The sequence below is a fragment of the Synchiropus splendidus genome, chromosome 17, assembly GCF_027744825.2.
Source record: "Synchiropus splendidus isolate RoL2022-P1 chromosome 17, RoL_Sspl_1.0, whole genome shotgun sequence".
NCBI lineage: Eukaryota > Metazoa > Chordata > Actinopteri > Syngnathiformes > Callionymidae > Synchiropus > Synchiropus splendidus.
This window is the reverse complement of record NC_071350.1, coordinates 16200185-16222133: the sequence shown is the minus strand read 5'-3', so window position 1 is coordinate 16222133 and position 21949 is coordinate 16200185. Positions and strand designations below refer to the sequence as shown.

Genomic DNA, 21949 nt, shown 5'->3' with positions numbered 1-21949 from the left:
TGCAAAGAGTAGAGACTGGATCTTCATGGCACCAAACCGCAAACCCTCCTCACCAGAGCTGCGCCTCAAAATCCTGTCCATGTAGACTAAAAACAGAATTGGGGACAAAGCACAACCCTGACAGAGGAAAAATATTATCAACAAAAAAAGATAAAATGTTTGTCTCAGTACATGTAGAGTGTTGATTTGCCTGCAATGGGCAAAAAAAGAGTTTACTAAATCTGGGAAGCAAGTGGAAAAATGTGAATTCCCACAGACTGAAAATGTTTTTTTATTTTTATTTTGAGGAGTGAGATATAAATTAAAATAAAACGAATATAATGGTGTTCTTATTAAATAACACGTGTTCATATATTGAGACTATTTTCATCGTATTAATATGTTTAAATAAACATTAAATTACGGCATAGATTCTAGTTTTTCAACTAGAATCTATGCAAAGCATATGTTAAAGCAACAATAAGCCCCTTGGAAAAAGTCTTATTAAACAGCACTACCTGGTGGTCGTTTGCCCTCGTTACACTTTAACTGAGACGTGGCTGTGAAAGAGCCATAAAAATAGTACTACAATCATCCAGATAATCAATAGCGCAGAGAGAAAAAAAAAAAGTCCTTCAGATAAAAGGTGACGGGTCAGAGCCGTCACACATCTGGAGCTCCAAGTGTGAGGTGATCCCGGACACACGGTCCTGGAGCGGCAGCACGTAACCCAGAGGTTCCCCCTGAACCACCGGTCCCATGTAGCGCAGAGGTCGGACGTTGAAGATCTTCACGCAGTGCTCTGTGTACAGACACCAATGTTTTAAAACAAGATTATATTATGTTTGGCTCACATATCATTCTAAATAATACAGTTTTTGTTGCTATAATACAATGACATTTTATTAAAATGATGAGTTTGAATAGCAGAATATATGTAATTGTATTTAATAAAATGAAATGGTTTATTTTATTTTATTAAATACAACCCTAAAGCCATAGGGGGAAGTAAAATGTTTTAAGATAGTAAAGCTTTCATACGGCTTCATGTGAAAAAAAAAAGACTATATATATATATATATTTATATATATACATACACCTACAGTGGTACCTCGGTTCTCGACCACAATCCGTTCCAGACGGCCGTTCGAGAAGCGATTTGTTCGAAATCTGAATCGATTTTTCCCATTACAATGAATGGAAAAAGAAACAATGCGTTCCATGTGGGAGGGGTTGCCGAGTGAGTGAGGTCTCTCCAGAAGTGAAGAGGTGCCCGGTGCGTGTCCAGCTCTGAATGTGTGCTTCTGTGCAGTTTGGCTGTGACAAAGTCATAAACCAAGTCACGCTCTGTCCCAGACTGGCCTCATCCCTGTCCCAGCTCCAGCCCACAACAGGACATCAAACCCTGGAGTGAGCGCTCCAGCACCTCCCCTGTGACACTCTACCACGGTCCAGTGTGGAGACAGGAAAGGTTTTACACCTCAGTATGAAGAAAAAACAGTCAGTAAATGGAGCTAACGGGACACGTCTGCATACAGAGGCTGCGCTATACACAATAACAAAGCGCCTCGTGGGTCAGCTGATCGGTCCGTGCACGTTTTCCACCTTTTCCGGCTTATTTTGGGGGTATTCCAGTTCTGGATTTTGTTTGAAATCAGAAGCAAAAAAATCTCAAAATTTTTGTTCGAACACCGATTTGTTCGAAGTCCGCGGCGTTCGAAAACTGAGGTACCACTGTATATATATATTAAATAAAAATTTCTTTATATATATAGTTAATTTTTTTTTTTTTCATCTGCACGTCCTCTCAGGAAGCGAACGTCGGCTGGAGCATCATTATTGCAGCATTAGAGCCTCAGCGACGTCTGATCATCTCAGTTTGGGCCAGAGATGAAAGCAAGTCGGGTTCAGCCAGTGGGAAGCTAATGATGTTCCCATCAGTGAGCAGCTCCTTCACAACGCAGCATGTTGACCGACAACAACATGCAGGAGCGGGTCTTGTTTGAAGACCTCACTGGGGGGTCATCGATTCTCCCGAGCAGCTCGTGTGCCAATCATCCTTCTGCTCATTAGCTCCTTTGTTCTTCTTTCACTCGAGACCTCCTCAAGATTGATCCGCCTGTTGCGCCGAGCAGTTCAAGTTTCTCTGGTGAGCCACGTCACTCGTGAGCAGACATGAACACACTGTTGTTCACCGTCACTGATGAGCTTGACTCCATCGTACTGGACCCCCCTGTGATGCTTGTGGCTCACAGGACCAGCCAGGGCTCCTGAGAAGGGGGCGTTGACCACTCCATAGTCGTCACACACCAGGTCCACGGCTTTATGAAGACCGTCGCCACTGAAGGAGGAAGACAGTACGGAGAGGTTATGGTAGATCAGACAGGTGGTCATAATGTAACGGCTGACTGAAGACTGTTAAATTCACCCTCCTGAGTTGAAAGCTCCGCAGCCGTGAGCATCGCAGGCCCTCACTCGATTGTTGTGGTGGCCGGCGCACAGGACGCTCCATGCCCCGACTTCACAGCAAACAAGCAGACACATCACGCACTGTTGTAAAATTCACACCATTAAATAGAAATGAAAAACATTTTTAGCTGTTGTACTATATTCATGTTTTGGAAAGTAGTCTTTTTGAAAATATGATATTACATGTCATAACATTATTACAGATTGAGAATAAATAAATTGCTAAAATAGTTATCTAATTTCATTTTGTAAATGTGATAATAACCATCGAAATGTTAATTCCATTTCTTTTAATTTTTTTATTTGATTACGAATTAACAGATGAGCATTGAATGTATTTATTCAGAGACACAAAATATTTAAGCCGAAAATGTCCATTTTCTCCAATAATTTGGTTAAGAAATTTATATATATATATATATATATATATATATATATATATATATATATTTATTCATTATTTTTTTAATTTTAATCTCTCAGTATTTGGGAGATTTTATTAAATTTCTGAATTAGCTTTTTATTTTTATTATTTTTGGTGTGAATATTTTGTGTCTCTCAATAAATACATTCAATGTTCCTCCGTTAATCCGTAATCATATAAACAAAGTAAATGATATTAAATTAACATTTTGATGGTTATTATCACATTTACAAAATGAAATTAGATAATTTTTTTAGCAATTTATTTATTCTCAATCTGTAATAATTTTATGACATGTAATATCATTTTTTCCTTCAACAATTGTTCAAAATATATTACTATTAAATCATTCTGGAAAAAATATGTTGAAATAAATACATTTTAAAAAGCAATATAATAAATATTCTTTTGATCATAAAATAAAGAGCTTAATAGTCAATATGCAGCAATGAAAGAACATCTTCTGACAGATACTATAAAGGTGACCAACAGTAGTTTTGTGCTCAGGGACCTGGCAGGCAGCACTTGCGCGTCTTCCCTCCTCCACACTTGTCACTCAGGTATCGGCCCTGACAGATGAAACGTGTCGACTGGCAGATTCCACCAAGCCGAGTGCAACTGGTGTCATGTCTCGCTCCCATAAAGGCTTTCTTTCTTCTCGTCGTCTTGGTGCTCAGCTTCGGCGTCGCCGTCCTGTCATGTTCACTCGTGTCATTCCTCCTCACTTCCAAAGTTCGCTCCCTCTTCCTGCCGGAGCTTTGAATCCCTCCATCTGTCGACTTGTGGCGCTCTGATGTGGAACAGAGCAGGACATCTGAAGGTGAGATGACAGATGCAGAGTCAGAATCAAGAGCGTCTGACTGCTCACCCCAAAAAAATAACACCATTAATGAATGTTTGCAGTGTGTTCAGAGTTTGGAGAAACTGGCTTCCCAGTCATGAGCAGTGATTTATTCAACATCTTTGACCAAAGCTCACTCCAACATGCAGAACTGAACCAGTGAGTCACAAGTTCTGATGAGGAAACTGAGAAATTATTGGTTTAATTTTGATTCTCTGGTTTTGAAAGAAAATTGACACATGACAAAAGCTTAAAAAATAAAATAAAATAAAATAAAAAAAACATACAGAAAGATAAAAAACAAGACACCAAATGAATAACAAATACACAAACACAAAAATTATTTACATGAGCAAAAATAAGATTAAAACTCACAAAATCGAAGCAAAAATAAGTGAATTAATTAAATAAAACCAAATAATATTAATAAGAATAAAAATAGTTTAAAATGACCACGGGACGTGAATAAATTATCACACAAATTTTCTACAAAGTTGGAAAACAAAAGAACAAGCAAACAAAAACAAAACTAAAACAAACGTTGATATAAAAGGCTCAAAATACAAGTTGGTCATAAAAAAAAAAAATAACAATAATGAAGCAGAAATAGATGAATGTATCTAATAATAATGATTATAATACACCCCCCCCAAAAAAAGAAAAAATAATAGGTAAAAAAGGAAAAAATGTGAATGAAAAGGCGGACCATGAGTCCTTGAACTAAGTGTGAACCCGACTAGAGTTCATCCATCATAACACGGAGACTCGAGTTCATTTACATTCTGGAAGCTCAGTGTTTGTCCGGTCCAGACGCCAGTGTTGGTTAACTTCATTAACCCCTGGACACAAAGATTCCAGTCACGCTGCTCCGGTCAATCCTTGATTGAAAAGGAGCCGCTTATCAATAGAGGACAATATTGGCCCGAGGCAGAAATCCATATCAACAACAAATGAGCCAGATGTCAACAGGCTGCGAGAAAAGTTGGGCTGTTTTTCGACATATTTGAGGAGAAAACATTGTTAATGATTCCAGCTCCGGCTGGTTGGTGCGTTAAATGGGGTGATTTTTATTTGATTCGCCGCAGTTGTGCTGGAAAGTTTATGTTCCAGCTTTTAGGAGGAGAACGTTGTTTCCGGCCGGAACATTATGACCAGCTCAGATATTTACAGCGGCGAGCAGAAGGTCAGGAGGTGGTTCCGTGTTAGCCACGGTTTGTTAATGCAGGTCGATGTAGAAAAGGTGCCTGCAGTTCAGTTTAGTAGCACTTTTGAAAGATATTTTAACCCGAATAAAAAGGTTTATCTCCCAAGTTAAGTCAGGGAACTAGCTGATCTTTTGTCCATGCAGTTGATCATAACCCTGAGAAACACTGACAGAGACACTCGAACTGACACCTGTTACAAATGCAAGAAGTAAACCATTAAATAAATAAATAAATAATAATAATAATAATTGTCAAAAAATGTGCCAAAAAAACTATTTAATACAAGTTAAAACTAGGTGAACAACACAACAAAATCTAGAAGCCTCCATAAAATAAAAAAAATGAAAATAATAACAAGAATGAATGAATAAAAATACTGACACCACCTTAATGGTTTAAAAATAACAGCATTTAACTACCAATAAATATTTAGTAAATTAATTTTACCAAAAATAGCAAATTAAAACATAGTGATAAAGAAAAAAATAAAAACAAATAAAAACAAAAAGAGCCAAAAACAAAGTTAGTCCTTAAAATATTTGTGATAATTTTTTTTGTAAAAAAATGTACAGATTCATTCAATTTAAAAAAATGAAAAGGGAAAAATGACCTAAACATGAATATATTTGGCCACTAACTCACGTAAACAAAGAACTCGCAGCCCGAATTTTGATAATCCATCATCAATTAATGCTGGTTTTTGGACAGTGGGAAGAAACCAGAGTGCACAGGGAAACCCACAGTGGCACAAAGAGAAACAACAAATTATACACAAAATAGATTTGAGCCTAAATCCTGGGGAAATAACAGAACAAAACAGTGTTTTGGGCAATTTTAAATGGGTGGTTACAACTTCAGCTCACATCGTTTCACTCACTAGTTTCACTAGTTTTGTGAGACCCTGGAAGTTTGCAGCACGTTTTCAAAAAAAGTACTTACAGCAGAGCAGAAGAGCTGCAGAGAGACAGACTTGCATTTTCATCAGCTGAGACCTGAAGTCGGAGCAATGTTCCGGGCTCGACTGGACTGTACCCACACCAGTGCTGAGGAGGAGTCCGGCACACAAAGCAGGGACTGTGAGGAGGCTGCAGACCTGACCGCACACAGGGTCAATATTAGTATTGACTTTGGGAAAAGTTCACCGCCTGAAGAATTTGTTGCAGAGAGTTTTGCTCTGGAATGAAGGGCACAGATTCAGTCACATTCAAAAGCAGATTCATGAAATCTTGGAAAGATCTCATTCTGAGTGGGACCAACTCGACAATTTTTTTAAGAGCCCCAAAGGTGGCGCTCTTTTCCAGACAGTATGATTTTTGCACTTTTCTTTTTTTCAGACCAAAACAGGAATTATGAATCCATTTTTTGGGGGGCAATTTTTCTTTGTTGTTTATAAAAAGGCCAGTCACTTTTTTACCCTTGAGGTTGAGTTTTGATTTATTTATTATATTATTAATATTTTTATATATATATTTTTTCCCCTTCCTTTGCTAGTTTTTTTGGATGGGCAATTATGTTTTGCTGTCAACTAAAGTCTAAAATAAAGTTAGAATTTCTTTAAAAAAACAAAACAAAAACGTATTTAGTTGACAATTTTAAAATAAAATGCAATAAAAAATTCTGACAAGTAAATCGATAAATACATTCAACAAATATATTATTAAATTAAAACATCAACGATTTGATTTTATCTTTTAACGTGATATTTGATACTTGTTTATTCTTAAATTAAAATGTTCTATTTTCTCCCAAAGGGCTTTATTTTTCTGCTTTGTTTTGTGCTTGATAAAGACAGAATAATCTGAATAACAAATTCCAAGTCTGAATTCTGTATATGAAGCAATGTTCACACAACGTTCGCACATCTAAACCCTAAAATATATTAAATATATAGTTAAACTGAGGCTGAAACAAGGCTGAAAACAACTGAAATCTCAGTCCATATAAAACCATGTCTTCAACCTCTATAACTGACCTTGAACAGCATCTCAGCTGAAACATCTGCAGACATAAAACCAGCCTGCGGTGTGGTTGAACACAGAGCAGAAGAACAAAAGTGCGGATCATAGCTGGCAGGTATTTAGCCAAAGACTGAAGAAATCAAATTGCTCCAAGGTTACACGGCGGTAACACGATCACAGGGCCGTCTAAGTGTCACTACTGGAGAATAATCGCACGCGTTCTGTCCTCAGATGAGGTCACCAGCTTTCATTCTGATTCCATGCAGGTTGCTCCGTCAGTAGGGAGCGAGAAAGTCTGGGCCTGAATACGGTCGCCGTTCATACTCATCTGCATTACACTGAACGGTTCGGAATGTGAGAAAAGAAGGGAGTGATGGCTGGAAAACGTGTTGCAAAACTCCTCCATCAGCTTAAGTAGAAACACAAACTCCACTCCGGCATCTCAAGGAGACGGATGCCACAAGTGTTTCCTAGCAACCGTCCTCCCTCCGAGCTCCTCCGCTGCCCCTCCCTTGTTCCCACAGATAGCAGCAATGCAGCACTTGCTTCTGTGCTGAGATACATTCTAATTCTCCAGAGTCCTTCCATCTCTGCACCAGGTGCTTCTCGTGTGTGTGTGTGTGTGTGTGTGTGTGTGGGTTATCTGAAATTTGCTCATGTGACTGTGAAATGTTGATCAAAAGCAAACACGTAACTTCACAGTGGAAGATAGAAGCAGCAGATGTGAATAACAAAGTGGTAAACAACAAGCTTCAAACACTGTTTTCCAATTCAAGCAAGTATTTCCAGGAACGAAGATTAAAGCGACTCCCTCTTCTCATCTATTTTCCTTCATAATGTCTCTCGATTTAGTTATGATCTTCTCCATGTTCAACTTATTTTTCCTTTTCTCTGATTTTTTCTTTTCTGATTTCCTTTAGCTGAAATATTTGCTACCATTTTTCACCCAACCTTTGAAGCCACAGATGAGTTTTGATGATCATTTGTTGACTTTTCTCTACAGTGCAACACATTTTCTTTATGTTCTTTTTGCCTTTAAGTTCTATTTTTAACAGTGGCTTCATTTTCTGCCCGGTATTTCATGATCACTTATTTATTTTATTTTATATTTTTCCCCTGCTTTATTTTATATATATATATATATATATATATATATATATATATATATATATATATTTTTTTTTTTTTTAATTGCGTTCAACTTGGTCATTGTGAAGACCTTTTTTTTCTTCTTTTAAAATAATTTAATAAATTAATAAATTATTTATTATTATCATTTAAACCCAACAGTCAACAGTGGTTTTATTGGTTGGTTTAATTGTTTTATGTTCGATTTAAATGTTTTTTTTTATGCCACATTCATGAACTGCTGTTTTAATTTTTTTTGCATGGCATTTTTTTTGTCAAATTTTATTGATGAGGGCACATAGTTTCTTTTAATTTAACCTCTCTACTGGTGGGTTATCAACCATAAGGGGGTGACACCGCTGTTTTCACTGTGTTGAGGGGCTTTTCTCGTCTAAAAAAAATCAACTTTTAAATTATTAAATTATAATAACACTTTTATATGTCAGGTCTTAACTCACATATAATAATTATACAAATATTATGTCACTATTATGTCGTGATTTGATTTGTTTTCAGGGGCGAAAGTGGGTCCCTTAAGTCAGAGCTTTTGAGAACCACTGGTCAAATTGGTGTTCGGTGGATTTTTAAAATATATTTTTATAAAGGCAGCCTCCCAAAGACACTCAGCTTGGCCTGCAGTGCAGGTGTCTGCAGGCAGGGGGCTCCACCATCAGCTTAATGTTCTACTAAAAGCAATTTCATGTCTCAGTAAATGACGACTTGTCTGCCGCGGCACTCGGGTCTCCTCAGACTTGTCTGTTCTCACTTTTATGGTCTGCCGGGAACAAAGTAACGACATTTAGACGGCGCTCATACTTTCAGATACACAAATGCAGAGTCATGCGGAGCCTCAGGAAATTCTGGGGCGAGGGAACATTGCCAGTTGGAAACATCAGCAGAGTGACTGGAAGCCGAGAACGCAGATGATGCCAGAAACAAAGTGACTGGGAAATGTCATTTGAATGTTGTAAATCATTTGGATCAAATTTATCAGCTAAAAAAATGAAGGTAAATAAAAACTAAATATTGAGAGGCAGATGCTGGTGGCTCAGCTCTAGCTAGGGATGGGCTTGTGAGGCTTCATGAAACAGTTCATTCTAGATGGTACTGTCTGCTAAAAAAATCTGAATCAGATTGAACAAACATTTCAATGAAACCGTGCACCTACTGACCTCTGAAGAAAAGGCTGCTGTTTCACAAAGCCTCATGACGCCCATCACCAATTCTGGGCGGAGCCTAATTCTACATGAAATCAAGTTTTCATGGTGAGAAAGAGGAGCTGCGAGTCAAAGAATATGACTTATACTGCTGTTCATCTATAGCACACGGGGGCAAAGTGCGGCCCGCGGGCCACATGAATACAGGAGTGTGGCCCCTGCCACATAACTATTACTGTGTTGAATGTTAAATTTAAGTAAGCAACTTTACATTACTTCCTTCTGTCTCTAGTCTTGACGGCGCCTCACAACATTCACTCTATAATGTGGCACATTGGAGAATGGAATTGCTCACCTCTGTTCTACAGTTCCTGCAGTCATTTGGACGGAGACAGGAGAAGAAGCAGGGAGGAGAACTCTTTGAACTGCGGTGGGTATGAAGGCGGCAGCGGCGGCGGTGACAGGTCATGAACGTTACGGACGATCATCTGGTGATCAAAGAGGCCTGATGGAGTGAGTATCAGCCGTCGCGGAGCGGTGGGCCGCATCACGCCTCGGCTTTGATGATGGAGGAGAGGAGGAGATCAGACGGTGGAGTGGCGGCTGAAAAATATGGCAGATCTTGATGTCAGCCGTGCTCTTGAACACATCCCAAATATCGCCCTCCATTGTTCCACTTTTAATTTCAAAAGTGAGTGGAAGAACTCCTAACTTCTCACTGCGAAATCTGTGGCTCAGACTCCCTCTGCAAGTTCTCCCGTCGAGACCGTGACTCCCACGAAGTCTCTCCGCGACTCAACTCCGGCTTCCATCGCGGCAACATCTCATTTAAAGTCTGTTCATTAAGAAAGTAGCTAATTACAGCCACATTATCTATAATTACACAGTTTTTACATGGTGCCTCGGAGATGGAAGCAAAGGATGGAGCCACAGCATGCCATTAGTCTTCGCTCGCACCTTCTTCATTCGTAATTATAAAGAAATTGGGGCTAATACACCTGTCGGCCGCGGAGAGGAGGAGTCGTCGGGACAAAGACTCGCAACAAATGCTTTCTATAATTCAGAAATGATTATTGTTCAGCTGGAGGCAACTGCACGATGAGGAGACTCTAGGAGAAGTTTGACTGGATATTTTGACAAAATGTGAGTCTAGAACTTTAAGTTATTATTTTAATAAATACATCAATTAAATGAGAGACATAAAAGAATGTCAAAAAAACTATGTTAAACTGAAAAGGAACGGGGGGTTTAAAAGTCAATATGCTTGACAATACAACACAAGAAAACTACAAAATAAATACAGGACAAAATGTATGAAAACAATTTTTTACTTTATGATTATTATAATTTTTGGTTGTAATAAACGGTGAAATATTTAGAATGCTGATAGATCCAAATGAAACTATGGGTCAGTGTCAAAACCGGATCACTTGCTTTGGAGTATGACATAGTTATGTTGCTCAAAAAAATAAAAATAATTACTACAACGCATAAAATAAAAAAACAATACAATAAAAATAAATAAAAAACATTAAATGCCACACAAATAATAATAATAATAATAATAATAATAATAATAATAATAATAATAGTGTGCTATTTATTTATCCAGTAGAAGAAGAAAATTAAGCGTCATTTTTCTATTCAAATGCTTATTGAAGGGACCTGTAGTTAGAAGACAAACTTGCAGCACACTGAAGAAGGCGAGCTCGATAAGTGACGACTTTGAGGGGTTAATTTTGAGGCACTCAGAGTGGTTTTGAACAATTTAACCTACAGGAATGTGAGCACTCTATTCTCCGCGAGCAGGCGGATGGTTTTATCATCTAACAGCGAGCAGCAGCCGTGACCTGCTTGTCTAAGAGCTCCACCTGAGCCGCAGAGAAAGTAAATACATTACAAACTCATCTGAGAAAAGTGCAGCCGGCGGCCGTGTGTTCCATTATAAAACTAACTGTGTGAGTGAATCGAGCGAGTGCAGAATCTATCGACTAGATTATGTCATAATAATAACCAGGTGTGGCCTCCTACTGTCCAGAACATGGAGAGGGGTTCAACGGACTACGGACAGACCTATGAGGGTCGCCAAGCAGCTGAGACAGACTCCAGTCCTGAACCTCAGTTCACAGAATGAGCACATGAATATGAAGCCAGATTTTTGGGATTGAATCGCTGAATGGAGCAGGAAGACAAAACTGATTTTCAGGGATTCACTCCCAAGAAGGTCAATCAGAGAAGGTCCATATACAGTGGTACCTCGGTTCTGGACCACAATCCATTCCAGACGGCCGTTCGAGAAGCGATTTGTTTGAAATCTGAATGGATTTTTCCCATTACAATGAATGGAAAAAGAAACAATGTGTTCCAAGCCTTGAAACAGGCTTTTGTAGGAGTGAATGTAGAGTGTCTGCTGCAGGTGGCTGTTCCTCTATGTGTGTGGCCGCTGCATGTGGGAGGGGTTGCCGAGTGAGTGACATCTCTCCAGAAGTGAAGAGGTGCCCGGTGCGTGTCCAGCTCTGAATGTGCGCTTCTGTGCAGTTTGGCTGCGACAAAGTCATAAACCAAGTCACGCTCTGTCCCAGACTCGCCTCATCCCTGTCCCAGCTCCAGCCCACAACAGGACATCAAACCCTGGAGTGAGCGCTCCAGCACCTCCCCTGTGACACTCTACCACGGTCCAGTGCGGAGACAGGAAAGGTTTTACACCTCAATATGAAGAAAAAACAGTCAGTAAATGGAGCTAACGGGACACGTCTGCATACAGAGGCTGCGTTATACACAATAACAGAGTGCGTCGTGGGCCAGCTGATCGGTCCGCGCATGTTAGGTTTTTTTCCGGCTTTTTCCAGGGGCATTCGATTTTCGTTCGAAATCCGAAGCAAAAAAATCTCAAAATTTCTGTTCGAACTCCAATTTGTTCGAAGTCGAAGACGTTCGAAAACCGAGGTACCACTGTAGATATATATATATATATGTACATACATACATACATATATATATATGTATGTATATATGAATTATATATACATACATATATAATTCATACCATTTAAACTGCCTAGAAATGACCATTGAAAGCCCGTCAAACTTTTGTCTTCCAGAACGTGATAATCTGAGCGGCTATTTCAAGAGACTGGAGTTAGAAGAAGTCCTGCGGTTCGGTTTCCCTCCTGTAGATGGCAGTAAGTCTCCACCGCAGTAGCGGGTCCTGGGCGGGTTAATTGGTGAGAACTCTCATGCTGGGGAACGTGATCATCCAAACACAAACCAACTGGATGGAAACAGAGTCGGATGAAAGTCTAACACAAGGGGAGAGAAGTGGAGATTAGAACCAAATGTAAATCTTTGTTTTACTCGACTATAATTGAATCATGATCATCATCTTCAAACACCTCGATCGGACTCTGTAATGAACATGACAGCCTCAGGAGGAGCGGAGAGGATCTGCACTTTTCTCCTTCCACAGCTCAGAAACCGAACCACAGGGTCGCCCATTGTACGCCGCTAAATGAGTCTGAGGCTCGGGAGGATTACGGCGAGGATGGTGGGTGACCTAAAGCAGATGTAAAACTGGCTACACTGTGGAGCCAAGGACGAACCTGAGCACCTTGTTAAACTGGCTGCCAAACTTCTGCTTCACTTTGGAAAATAAGACGGACGTTATTTCACAAGAGTGAAGTGCAAAACAGTCCAGAGAAAAACACGGCAAGACAGTGTTTATAAGGAAATGTTTTGCTCTCCCAGAGCAATAAAATGGGCCACTTGCATCTGAAGTCGGAAAGATGACAGTCATCTGATATTCCATCTGTAGTTTTCTCAGTCTAGTGTTCTGTTTCCAGAAAATAAAGAGGAAATATTAGATATTTTTGGTCTGAAACGTCCAACAATAACCTGAAGGTTGGGCCATCGACCTGAGAACGCTTCATTCAATTGCTTTTGCTTTGTAAAATAAAATAAAAATAAAAAAATGAAAACATAAATAATTGAAAAAAAATGTTAGTGTGAACAATAATGGAAAACTTGATGTGTGGAAAAACAATTGCAAATCCAATATGGTTCCATTATTAATGAAAACATGTAATGTAATTGGCAACACATGAAAAATACAAATATGCGTTTGAAAAAAATATATTATTGGGAAAAATTACTGGGGTGAAAAAAGTGTGCAAAACAAAGAAATTTGTGACTAAAAAAATTATACAGGGAAAAGTCATGGAAAATATGAAAAAATAAAACTGATGCAGTGAAAAAAATTAGAGAAAAACATCAGAAGAAGAAGACATAAAAAATTATAACGAAAAAGCAATGTGATTGTTCATAGAGAGAAATACCCAACAAATATCTGGGCGCTCACTGACGGGGCCCATCAACTTTCAAAACACACCCACTCTCTCCTCACTGACCTTCAGTCGCTGCCAACTGGAATAATAAATTGAATTATAACATCACCCCTGTTAATTGCTCTCTGCTGTAACCAGAAAACAAAGCACCCAGATACATCTGCTTCCAGTTAGCGCCATCTACGATTAAGTCTGCCTCCTGAAACTGCTGCCTTGAAGACAGAATTGCGACACAAGCCATGCGTTTTTCCTGTGTGGTGAAGGAATCGCTGAGGGGAACGTAGGGACGAGAGAAGCCGCCCGGACTCCTCGCTCTGCAAAGAGCTCGAAGGAGTCTGGACATTGTTAACTGCAGTCATTAGTGTCACTGCAGCGACATAAACGCTGTCAAGAATGCACCGGGGTGCCTTTAGGGCCAGTTAGTGGCGGAGGCAAAATGTGTAATAGTGTTTCCCCATTACTGTCACGGTGACGGCCGATCCTGAGACCAGCCGGAAAAATAACTTTACCACTCAATGGTAATCCTCAGTCACAGGGAAAAAACACTTGTGAGAACAGCAATGATCCGACAGAAACACCTCTTAAATAAGCAGAAGCTCGGCGTGTTCTGGTGGTAGGGTCAGGACTGCAGACTGCTGGCATTTGCTGGCAAATTTAAATTATGGGCTCCATGCCTCGGTAAGCTTGTGAGCCTCCAGGAAACAGGATCATGACATTTTTAGAGGCCACCCCCATGATGTTACGGGTGGAAACAGCCTGCGGACATTAAAAGTTCTCTGATCGGTATTGGGACGGAAATGAGAGTGTTCCCAAGCACCAGTTCTGCACACACCGCCCCCATCTGGTCAGAGTGAGTACTGGACAATTGGGACAAAGCTCTGCAGGCAGGGAGGGCCCCCTCAGGCCAAACGCCACATCATCATAGATGACAGATGCAACATTGTTTTGGTAAATATTTCAAAAGTGTCTGCAGCGTGCCGCCAGTGACATATAGATGGTCGTTGAAGATGCCTTCTTGACAGATATTCAAGTGCACAACAGTCAAAGATGCCCACTATGGCACCTTGAATCCGAGAAAATAAGAGCTAAACTAATAAACCATGTAGAATTAATGCTGTAATAGTAATTTAATACAGTGGTATGTGGGTTCTTGACCACAATCCGTTCCAGATGGACGTTCGAGAAGCGATTTGTTTGAAATCTGAATGGATTTTTCCCATTACAATGAATGGAAAAAGAAATAATGCGTTCCAAGCCTTAAAATAGTCTTTTGTAGGAGTGAATGTCGAGTGTCTGCTGCAGGTGGCTGTTCCTCTATGTGTGTGGCCGCTGCATGTGGGAGGGGTTGCCGAGTGAATGACGTCTCTCCAGAAGTGAAGAGGTGCCCGGTGCGTGTCCAGCTCTGAATGTGCGCTTCTGTGCAGTTTGGCTGTGACAAAGTCATAAACCAAGTCACGCTGTGTCCCAGACTCGCCTCATCCCTGTCCCAGCTCCAGCCCACAACAGGACATCAAACCCTGGAGTGAGCGCTCCAGCACCTCCCCTGTGACACTCTACCACGGTCCAGTGTGGAGACAGGAAAGGTTTTACACCTCAATATGAAGAAAAAACAGTCAGTAAATGTAGCTAACGGGACACGTCTGCATACAGAGGGTGCGTTATACACAATAACAAAGCGCGTCGTGGGTCAGCTGATCGGGCCGCGCACGTTATGTTTTTTCCGTCTTGTTTCAGGGGAGTTTGAGTTCTGGATTTTTGTTCGATATCCAAAGCAAAAAAATCTCGACATTTCTGTTCGAACTCTGACTTGTTGAATTCCGTTTGAAAACCGAGGCACCACTGTATTTTAAATGCATGCAGGCATAGCATATCGTCGAAAAGAAGGCACAAGTTTGGTATTGGCCGGTTCTTTTTATCTGCTAGAAAATAGAGGCAGCCAGGGATGTGATGTGACCCTGTGGCATCGGAAGCAAACAACACAGCGGGTCGGGAAGCAGCAGTTCCTGCTCCCACAGTCAGAGTGGTTGAGGGAGAGAAGTCACATTAGAGCCGACAAACATCGCTCACTCGGAGACGAGTCCGATCTGATTCTGCCAAACCTCATTTTCCGCAGCCGCCTCCAACAATTGTAGTTTGTTTGAGCGCGATTTAAATGCTAATAAAAATACCCCGACAAAGAGGGAGTTTGATCTGTGGGGGGGGGGGAGTTATTGGAACTGACTGGTAAAAGACACCCAATGAGGGTGATCAAGACAAGTTCAGGGAGAGGAAGAAGAGCTCGGCGACCACGATCAGAGATCCGAGCCGCTCTTCTCAGACGGATTCAGAGAACGACTCGGGGCCGTTGGACCATGACCAGGATTAAATAAGTCTGGGCGAAATTGAATGAGGGCGAGAATAAAATGATACACAGACTAAGAGGGCTGGATTTCAAGCATCATAAGACATCAAATCCCTCGCCGGCTCTTCACGGTCCGGAGTGCATCACGAGAGCTAAACGCGGCTGCATGTGTTTGTGCACACACAGACAGGACCTATCTCTGCTGCTCACCTTGAGGGTCGCTTTCATAAATCCCTGCTTATCTGAAGTCTCAAACAGCTGTCGGACCGTGGAATCTGACTCAAATATGAAGCATCTTTGGCTGCATCATGCTACATACACCCACACGTACTACTATCTTTGAAGGGACCTCACGTTGCAATGACCCTTTCCCCAGCCGATCACCCTCCACCTAACCCTCCAAAACACACTAACCTGAACTAGGACTTTGAACCAAACTTAAATGAAATCGTAGTGACACAGTTACTTTCAAGTTTTAACCCGCAAACGTGAGGCTTAAACTTGTGGGGACCGGCACAAATGTCCCCACAAAAGCAGAAGGTTCCCGCAAGGAGGTGTGTTTCCAAGAAGCAGTCCCCACAAATACAAGTACACACCCACACACTTGTATTTCTATCCTTTGACATGGTGAGATTTCTCACTGACATAACCCTTTCCCCAGTCAACCAAAACAAATGCCTATCCAGGAATATCAACCACACTTAACCCCAATTATAATGACCCAGTTATTTTGACTCAAAAGGACAGAATTGGTCCCCATTAAGAGGGATAGAGAAGGCCAGACACTCAGACACCGACACACGCTGCTTAGTAAACAAGGAACGGACAGTGGTTTCTATTTTTACGTGAAGGACATTTTGCAAAAGCTCATAAAAGCAGAGGCAAAGTTAAAACCAGGATATTAAGAAGTTGAAGAATGAGTCGTCGCTGCCGCCTGAATGTTGCGTTATCGCTGCCTCAAAGTGGGTCGCGGCGCTGCATTTGTCAGAAGTGACACTTCTATTAATCATGACGAGGGCACAGTTAATGCCCGGTGGCTGGGCTCAGCAGGTGGTTCGTCCCCGTGGATGTCAGAGCTCAAATTTCTGTGTTCGGCCCCGTTTTTTTTTTTTTACCCCACCCTCACTGCTTCCCGGCGAAAGCTCTTCACACGCTCCCTCGACATCAAACTTTCACCTCTTTGTCACTCTCTCTGAAGAACTTTGAACAAGTCCTGGATGCTAAAAACTCCAAAACACGTTTCCCTAAACTTCTTTTTTGCCTTTCCTCGATTCCTCTTCCGACGACAGTTCATCTCCACTCATCCTTCTTCTGCATCATTTCCTCCTGCTCCAGTCCCCCGACGACGGCTGGTGTTTTAACACACTCAGCAAGACCCGCATCTGCCAGAGAGCACTCAAGCCCTCCTCGAGGTTTTCAGGAACCCAGGTGTCTCGCTGTGGCACTCGCACATTCACACTCACTTCTGTCACGAGACTTTAATACCTTCTCTCAGGGACATGTGGAGCTTTCTAAAGTTATCTCCAAACCTCTGACGGATTGTCATGCAACATCCAATCTCAGAAAAGTCTTGGTGTCGAGACGGCGATGACGAAAAGTAGTTTTCCCGCAGTCATATGCGCCTTGAAATATGAGGAATAGAAGGCAGCTGTAGTGCCGACGTCCCTCTGATGGATTTGAGTCATGAGGAATGGCGGGTTCTGACATTTGCAGTAGCACGTACGGGCGAGCGCCTGCAGAGCTCGACCCCTCTGCCATCGGCCCGTGGGGACGGCACAGATGGGGCCGCGTATTTCATGAGTCATAACTTGAGAAACTTTCAACAGTTCGGATGCAATTCTCTGAGTTCCCTTACAGGACCGAAATAAAATCTAGGCCACCATAAAAAAAACACAAAAAGTAATTACCATATTAATTAATACTCACCTGCGCAGGGGTCTCAGGAGAGTTGCTGAGTCAAAGGTGAGTTGTATGCAAATTGGGCTCAAACCTCAGCACTTAATCTTGATAACGCCGAGCAGAACAAACGCATTAGGAAGGTCAAGGTCAGTTCTGGTGTTAAAGACACCATATCCTGAATGTTACACTTGTGTTAGCAATGAGCTTTATCTTTTAGCTAACAGGTTCCGCCTCTTTAAAATTCCTTTCAATGTAGCAGCAAGCAGAACAATGCGCCAAAACGTTCTCACTCACAAGGCGTCAAATATCGGACGCTGTCAATGAGGGACGTGCTGATGAGGCTTCATGAAACACTGCGCGCATTTTCAGACCACTCGCTGCATTTAAGCAGCCTTATGTCATTTAAAGGGCGCCACCTACTGAACTCTGAAGAAACGGACGCAGTCCCACTATTATCAACACGTACAAGTACATGAATGCCAACTGCTTGGACGCAAAAGTCCACTTGAACAGTTGATATTTGAACACACTTTTTTCTAGATTCTCCAAAAAAAAGGTTGAAGGGAGATAAAACCAAAATCTATAAAAGAAAAAAAAAGAAGCTAAAAAAGCACTCAGGTAGTCCAGACATCCACCCTGCAGCTCATTTCCACCTATAAGAGTTTCAGTCAGTACTACTGCCATATTTTTATTTTACAAATGCATTTGGAAAGATAGTCAAATTCCATTGACTTACACTGGACAACAGGTGGCAGTAGTGTTCCAGAACTTACTTGCACAGCACACAGTAAAAAAAAAAAAAAGCTTGTGCAGCAGCGTTGTTGGCAAATCCTTCAGAAGACAAGTGAATCCATTAATACACTTTCAAATTTCTTTGAAATCCTACTATTTTGGTGTCATTTCTCTAATAGATGGACAGAAAAATGCATTCTTACAGTCAAGTTTTCCTTGACTGAAGAGTCAAAATTCAGACTTCGAAATGAAGTTAATCAAAACAAAGTGGATTTTCTCTAGCTACAGTGGAATACTGCAAAATGATGGTTGATTTCTTTCTGCAATTTTTTTATCGATATTTTATCTCTGTAGTGGTGGCTCGGAATTCGAACAAAAATTTTTTTGCTTAGGATTTCGAACGAAAATCCAGAACTCGAATGCCCCCGAAATAAGCCGGAAAAAACATAACGTGCGCGGACCGATCAGCTGACCCACGGCGCGCTTTGTTATTGTGTATAACACAGCCTCTGTATGCAGACGTGTCCCGCTAGCTCTTTACTGACTGTTTTTTCTTCATATTGAGGTGTGAAACCTTTCCTGTCTCTGCACTGGACCGTGGTAGAGTGTCACAGGGGAGGTGCTGGAGCGCTCACTCCAGGGTTTGATGTCCTGTTGTGGGCTGGAGCTGGGACAGGGATGAGGCGAGTCTGGGACACAGCGTGACTTGGTTTATGACTTTGTCACAGCCAAACTGCACAGAAGCGCACATTCAGAGCTGGACACGCACCGGGCACCTCTTCACTTCTGGAGAGACGTCACTCACTCGGCAACCCCTCCCACATGCAGCGGCCACACACATAGAGGAACAGCCACCTGCAGCAGACACTCTACATTCACGCCTACAAAAGACTGTTTTAAGGCTTGGAACGCATTATTTCTTTTTCCATTCATTGTAATGGGAAAAATAGATTCAGATTTTGAACAAATCGCTTCTCAAATGCCCATCTGGAACGGATTGTGGTCAAGAACCGAGATACCACTGTATACAAACAACATGCCTGCGCAAAAAAAAAAAAAAAATGAAGGACTTGCTGGAATGAAGTCATGAAAGAAGAGTGAAATACAGAAGCCGCTGCTAAATATAGCCTGGGCTTTTGAGACTGCGGCTCCTCAGCGATGACACTGAACATCATTTACACGTTTCAAGCCTCCTCTCCCCCGAGGTCACGGGTTCGAGTCTGACTGGGGATTGACATCTTGTCGACACTGTGTCATACTCGGAGAGCTCCGGTGAGTAAAACCAGAGCGTGAGGAATAGATGGCAGGGAATTGTAATTGCTCATTATTATGGCTGTAACCCCCGTTTGTGACCCCAATTTTCTCCCAGCAGAAAGATCCAACAACGTGAAACGCCCATTGTAATGAAACTAATTCTCATGAACGACTCCCTCAGCGTGTGGCGGCGCTGCACCCAAGAGTCCGCGTGAAGCGTCTCATTATCATAGGGTTTTGAAGTATTCAAATGTGTCCTTTGCTTGCCTCGCGTGTTGTGTACACACAGATGCGCGTGCTTGTTCGTCCTTCTTCGAAGAATCAAGTCAGCGATGACGGAGCGAAGCGGGTGTAATCGGCCTCAACATCAGCGATCAAAGACAGGACGGAGGATGAGACGGATGAGCGCGTCGGTGCAGTTCAAACACAAATATTATGCTGTAGCCTTCATTCACTCGGAACAACAAAGCAATGTAAACTCCCACAGAACCAAAGCGTACTGGGAAAACATCAATAAGTAGCTCACGTGTCATGCTAAGCTAGCGAGGCTAACTAGGCTACGTCATTAAATAGTCTAAAAAATACACCCGAAAACTTTCTATATGACCGAAGAAATATTTTGACATGGACAGCACAATGTAACAGTCGATATTATCATTAAAAAGCAGCGATAAAATGCTAAATAACTTGGAATAATTAAACTTAAACTCACCCAGACGACAAGTGTCACAGAGCAGATATGTTGCATTCAAGTGACACCCAAAAAAATACGACAATTTGACACGTTATTAAAAAAAAATACACAAAGGGCAAATTAGAAATTAAAATTACAGTCAGGATTTAGATATAAATTCAACCAAAATGTGACACCCTGAATACACAAGACACACCCACAGACTCAGACAAACATGACCTGGGACGCACACTTACTCCTGATACACTTTCGTGCATCATAAATCTTCCTGCACCACCTTGAACACACTTCAGCGTCTTAAACAACACCTCAAATACTTGAATTTACAATTCGCAAGGACGCACGAAAGGCATGTTCATATTTGTCTCTAGTCCTGCTCTTTCTTCTTGCAATTATATTTAGAATTTTTGCTGAATTTATAATCACGCAAGTGAAATTTCAAGTCGGTAAAAATAGCATTTGAAATAAATAAAACCCCAAGCCTTTCCAGTCCAGTAAAAATATAAATAATAATAATAATAATAATCAATTTGTTTTTTTAGCTTCATTCATTTTCTACCTCTAGCCCTGTTACTGGGGTCTGGATGGAGCCTCCGCTTCAGGGGACACCCTGGACAGGTCCCCAGACAGGACATATTGAGACAGACAGCCACTCACACACGCTCATGTCTACTGACTAGAGTCTTCAGTTAACCTGCATGCTTTTAGACAGTGGGAGGAAACAGGAGTGCCTGGAGGAAATCCATCAAAGTGCAGGGAGAAGACACAAAAACTCAACTGAGGATCCAGATTTCTGCTAAAAGAGTTGCCTCATGCTGGATTTGAACCGGCAACCTTTGTCGTATCTTGCTATTAATCTTCTCACACTTCATGTAGCTGTCAGTGTCTTTAGAGTTTGCAGTGAGTCAAGCAGGTGGAGAGTCATCACGGGACAGAAGCTCATTCTGAGCGGACCACAAACCTGGGTGTCAGAGGCAGTGTTTTGCTACTTACAGAGATCCCGAGTGTCTGACGGGGAAGTGGATCAGATCTTTGTTGATTTTAAAAACGACATGGAAACCTGTGTTTCAAAAAGAATGAATGTGGCCTGAGTTTTGCTGCATTTCTTGGACGCACGATCGTGTGCTACAACTGTTGTCATGGCAACATGGAAGAGCAGGGAATTAAAGCTGCCATGATGTCATTATTTCAGTGTTTCAGCAAGACTGAAAAAATATTTCTAAATAAACATGGCACTTTTCCTAGTACAGTAGTGAGTCTGAGCAGCAAACACAGCATATATTGGTGTAAATACACCGGCAGTGAGCTGGAAACCACGGTGACATTTAATCTCAGTTTACATCAGGAGTCAAACACCAGTGTGGAAATCTTATCTGGAAGGAAAGGCTCCACGCCTCTGCCTCACTTTCAGGGGTCAAACACCGCATCAAATCTGTGAAGTGAGCTTGCTAGTATGTGTTTGTACAGGTGAGACGGTCACATCGCTGCTGTGCTTTACTCCTCTGTATATGGAAAGGCATAAAACAT

General features: G+C 41.4%; 1 protein-coding gene across 2 annotated transcripts; it reads right to left on the bottom strand.

Annotated features, from left to right (window-relative positions):
* Window positions 1-331: 331 nt before the first annotated feature.
* On the bottom strand, window positions 332-20565 carry LOC128748606 (uncharacterized). Of its 2 annotated transcripts, XM_053847533.1 has the most exons (7): window positions 20441-20565; window positions 9518-9765; window positions 5859-6012; window positions 3385-3687; window positions 2409-2499; window positions 2176-2321; window positions 332-781 (listed from the first exon to the last, which is right to left on the bottom strand). In XM_053847533.1, exons 2-7 carry the CDS (start codon window positions 9629-9631, stop codon window positions 615-617), a joined length of 975 nt encoding a protein of 324 aa, XP_053703508.1. In that variant the 5' UTR covers window positions 9632-9765; window positions 20441-20565; the 3' UTR covers window positions 332-614. The 2 variants fall into 2 exon arrangements, with proteins under 2 accessions (XP_053703508.1, XP_053703509.1); XM_053847534.1 differs by lacking the exon at window positions 20441-20565 and having other exon boundaries at window positions 9518-9898.
* Between the last annotated feature and the right edge of the window lie 1384 nt (window positions 20566-21949).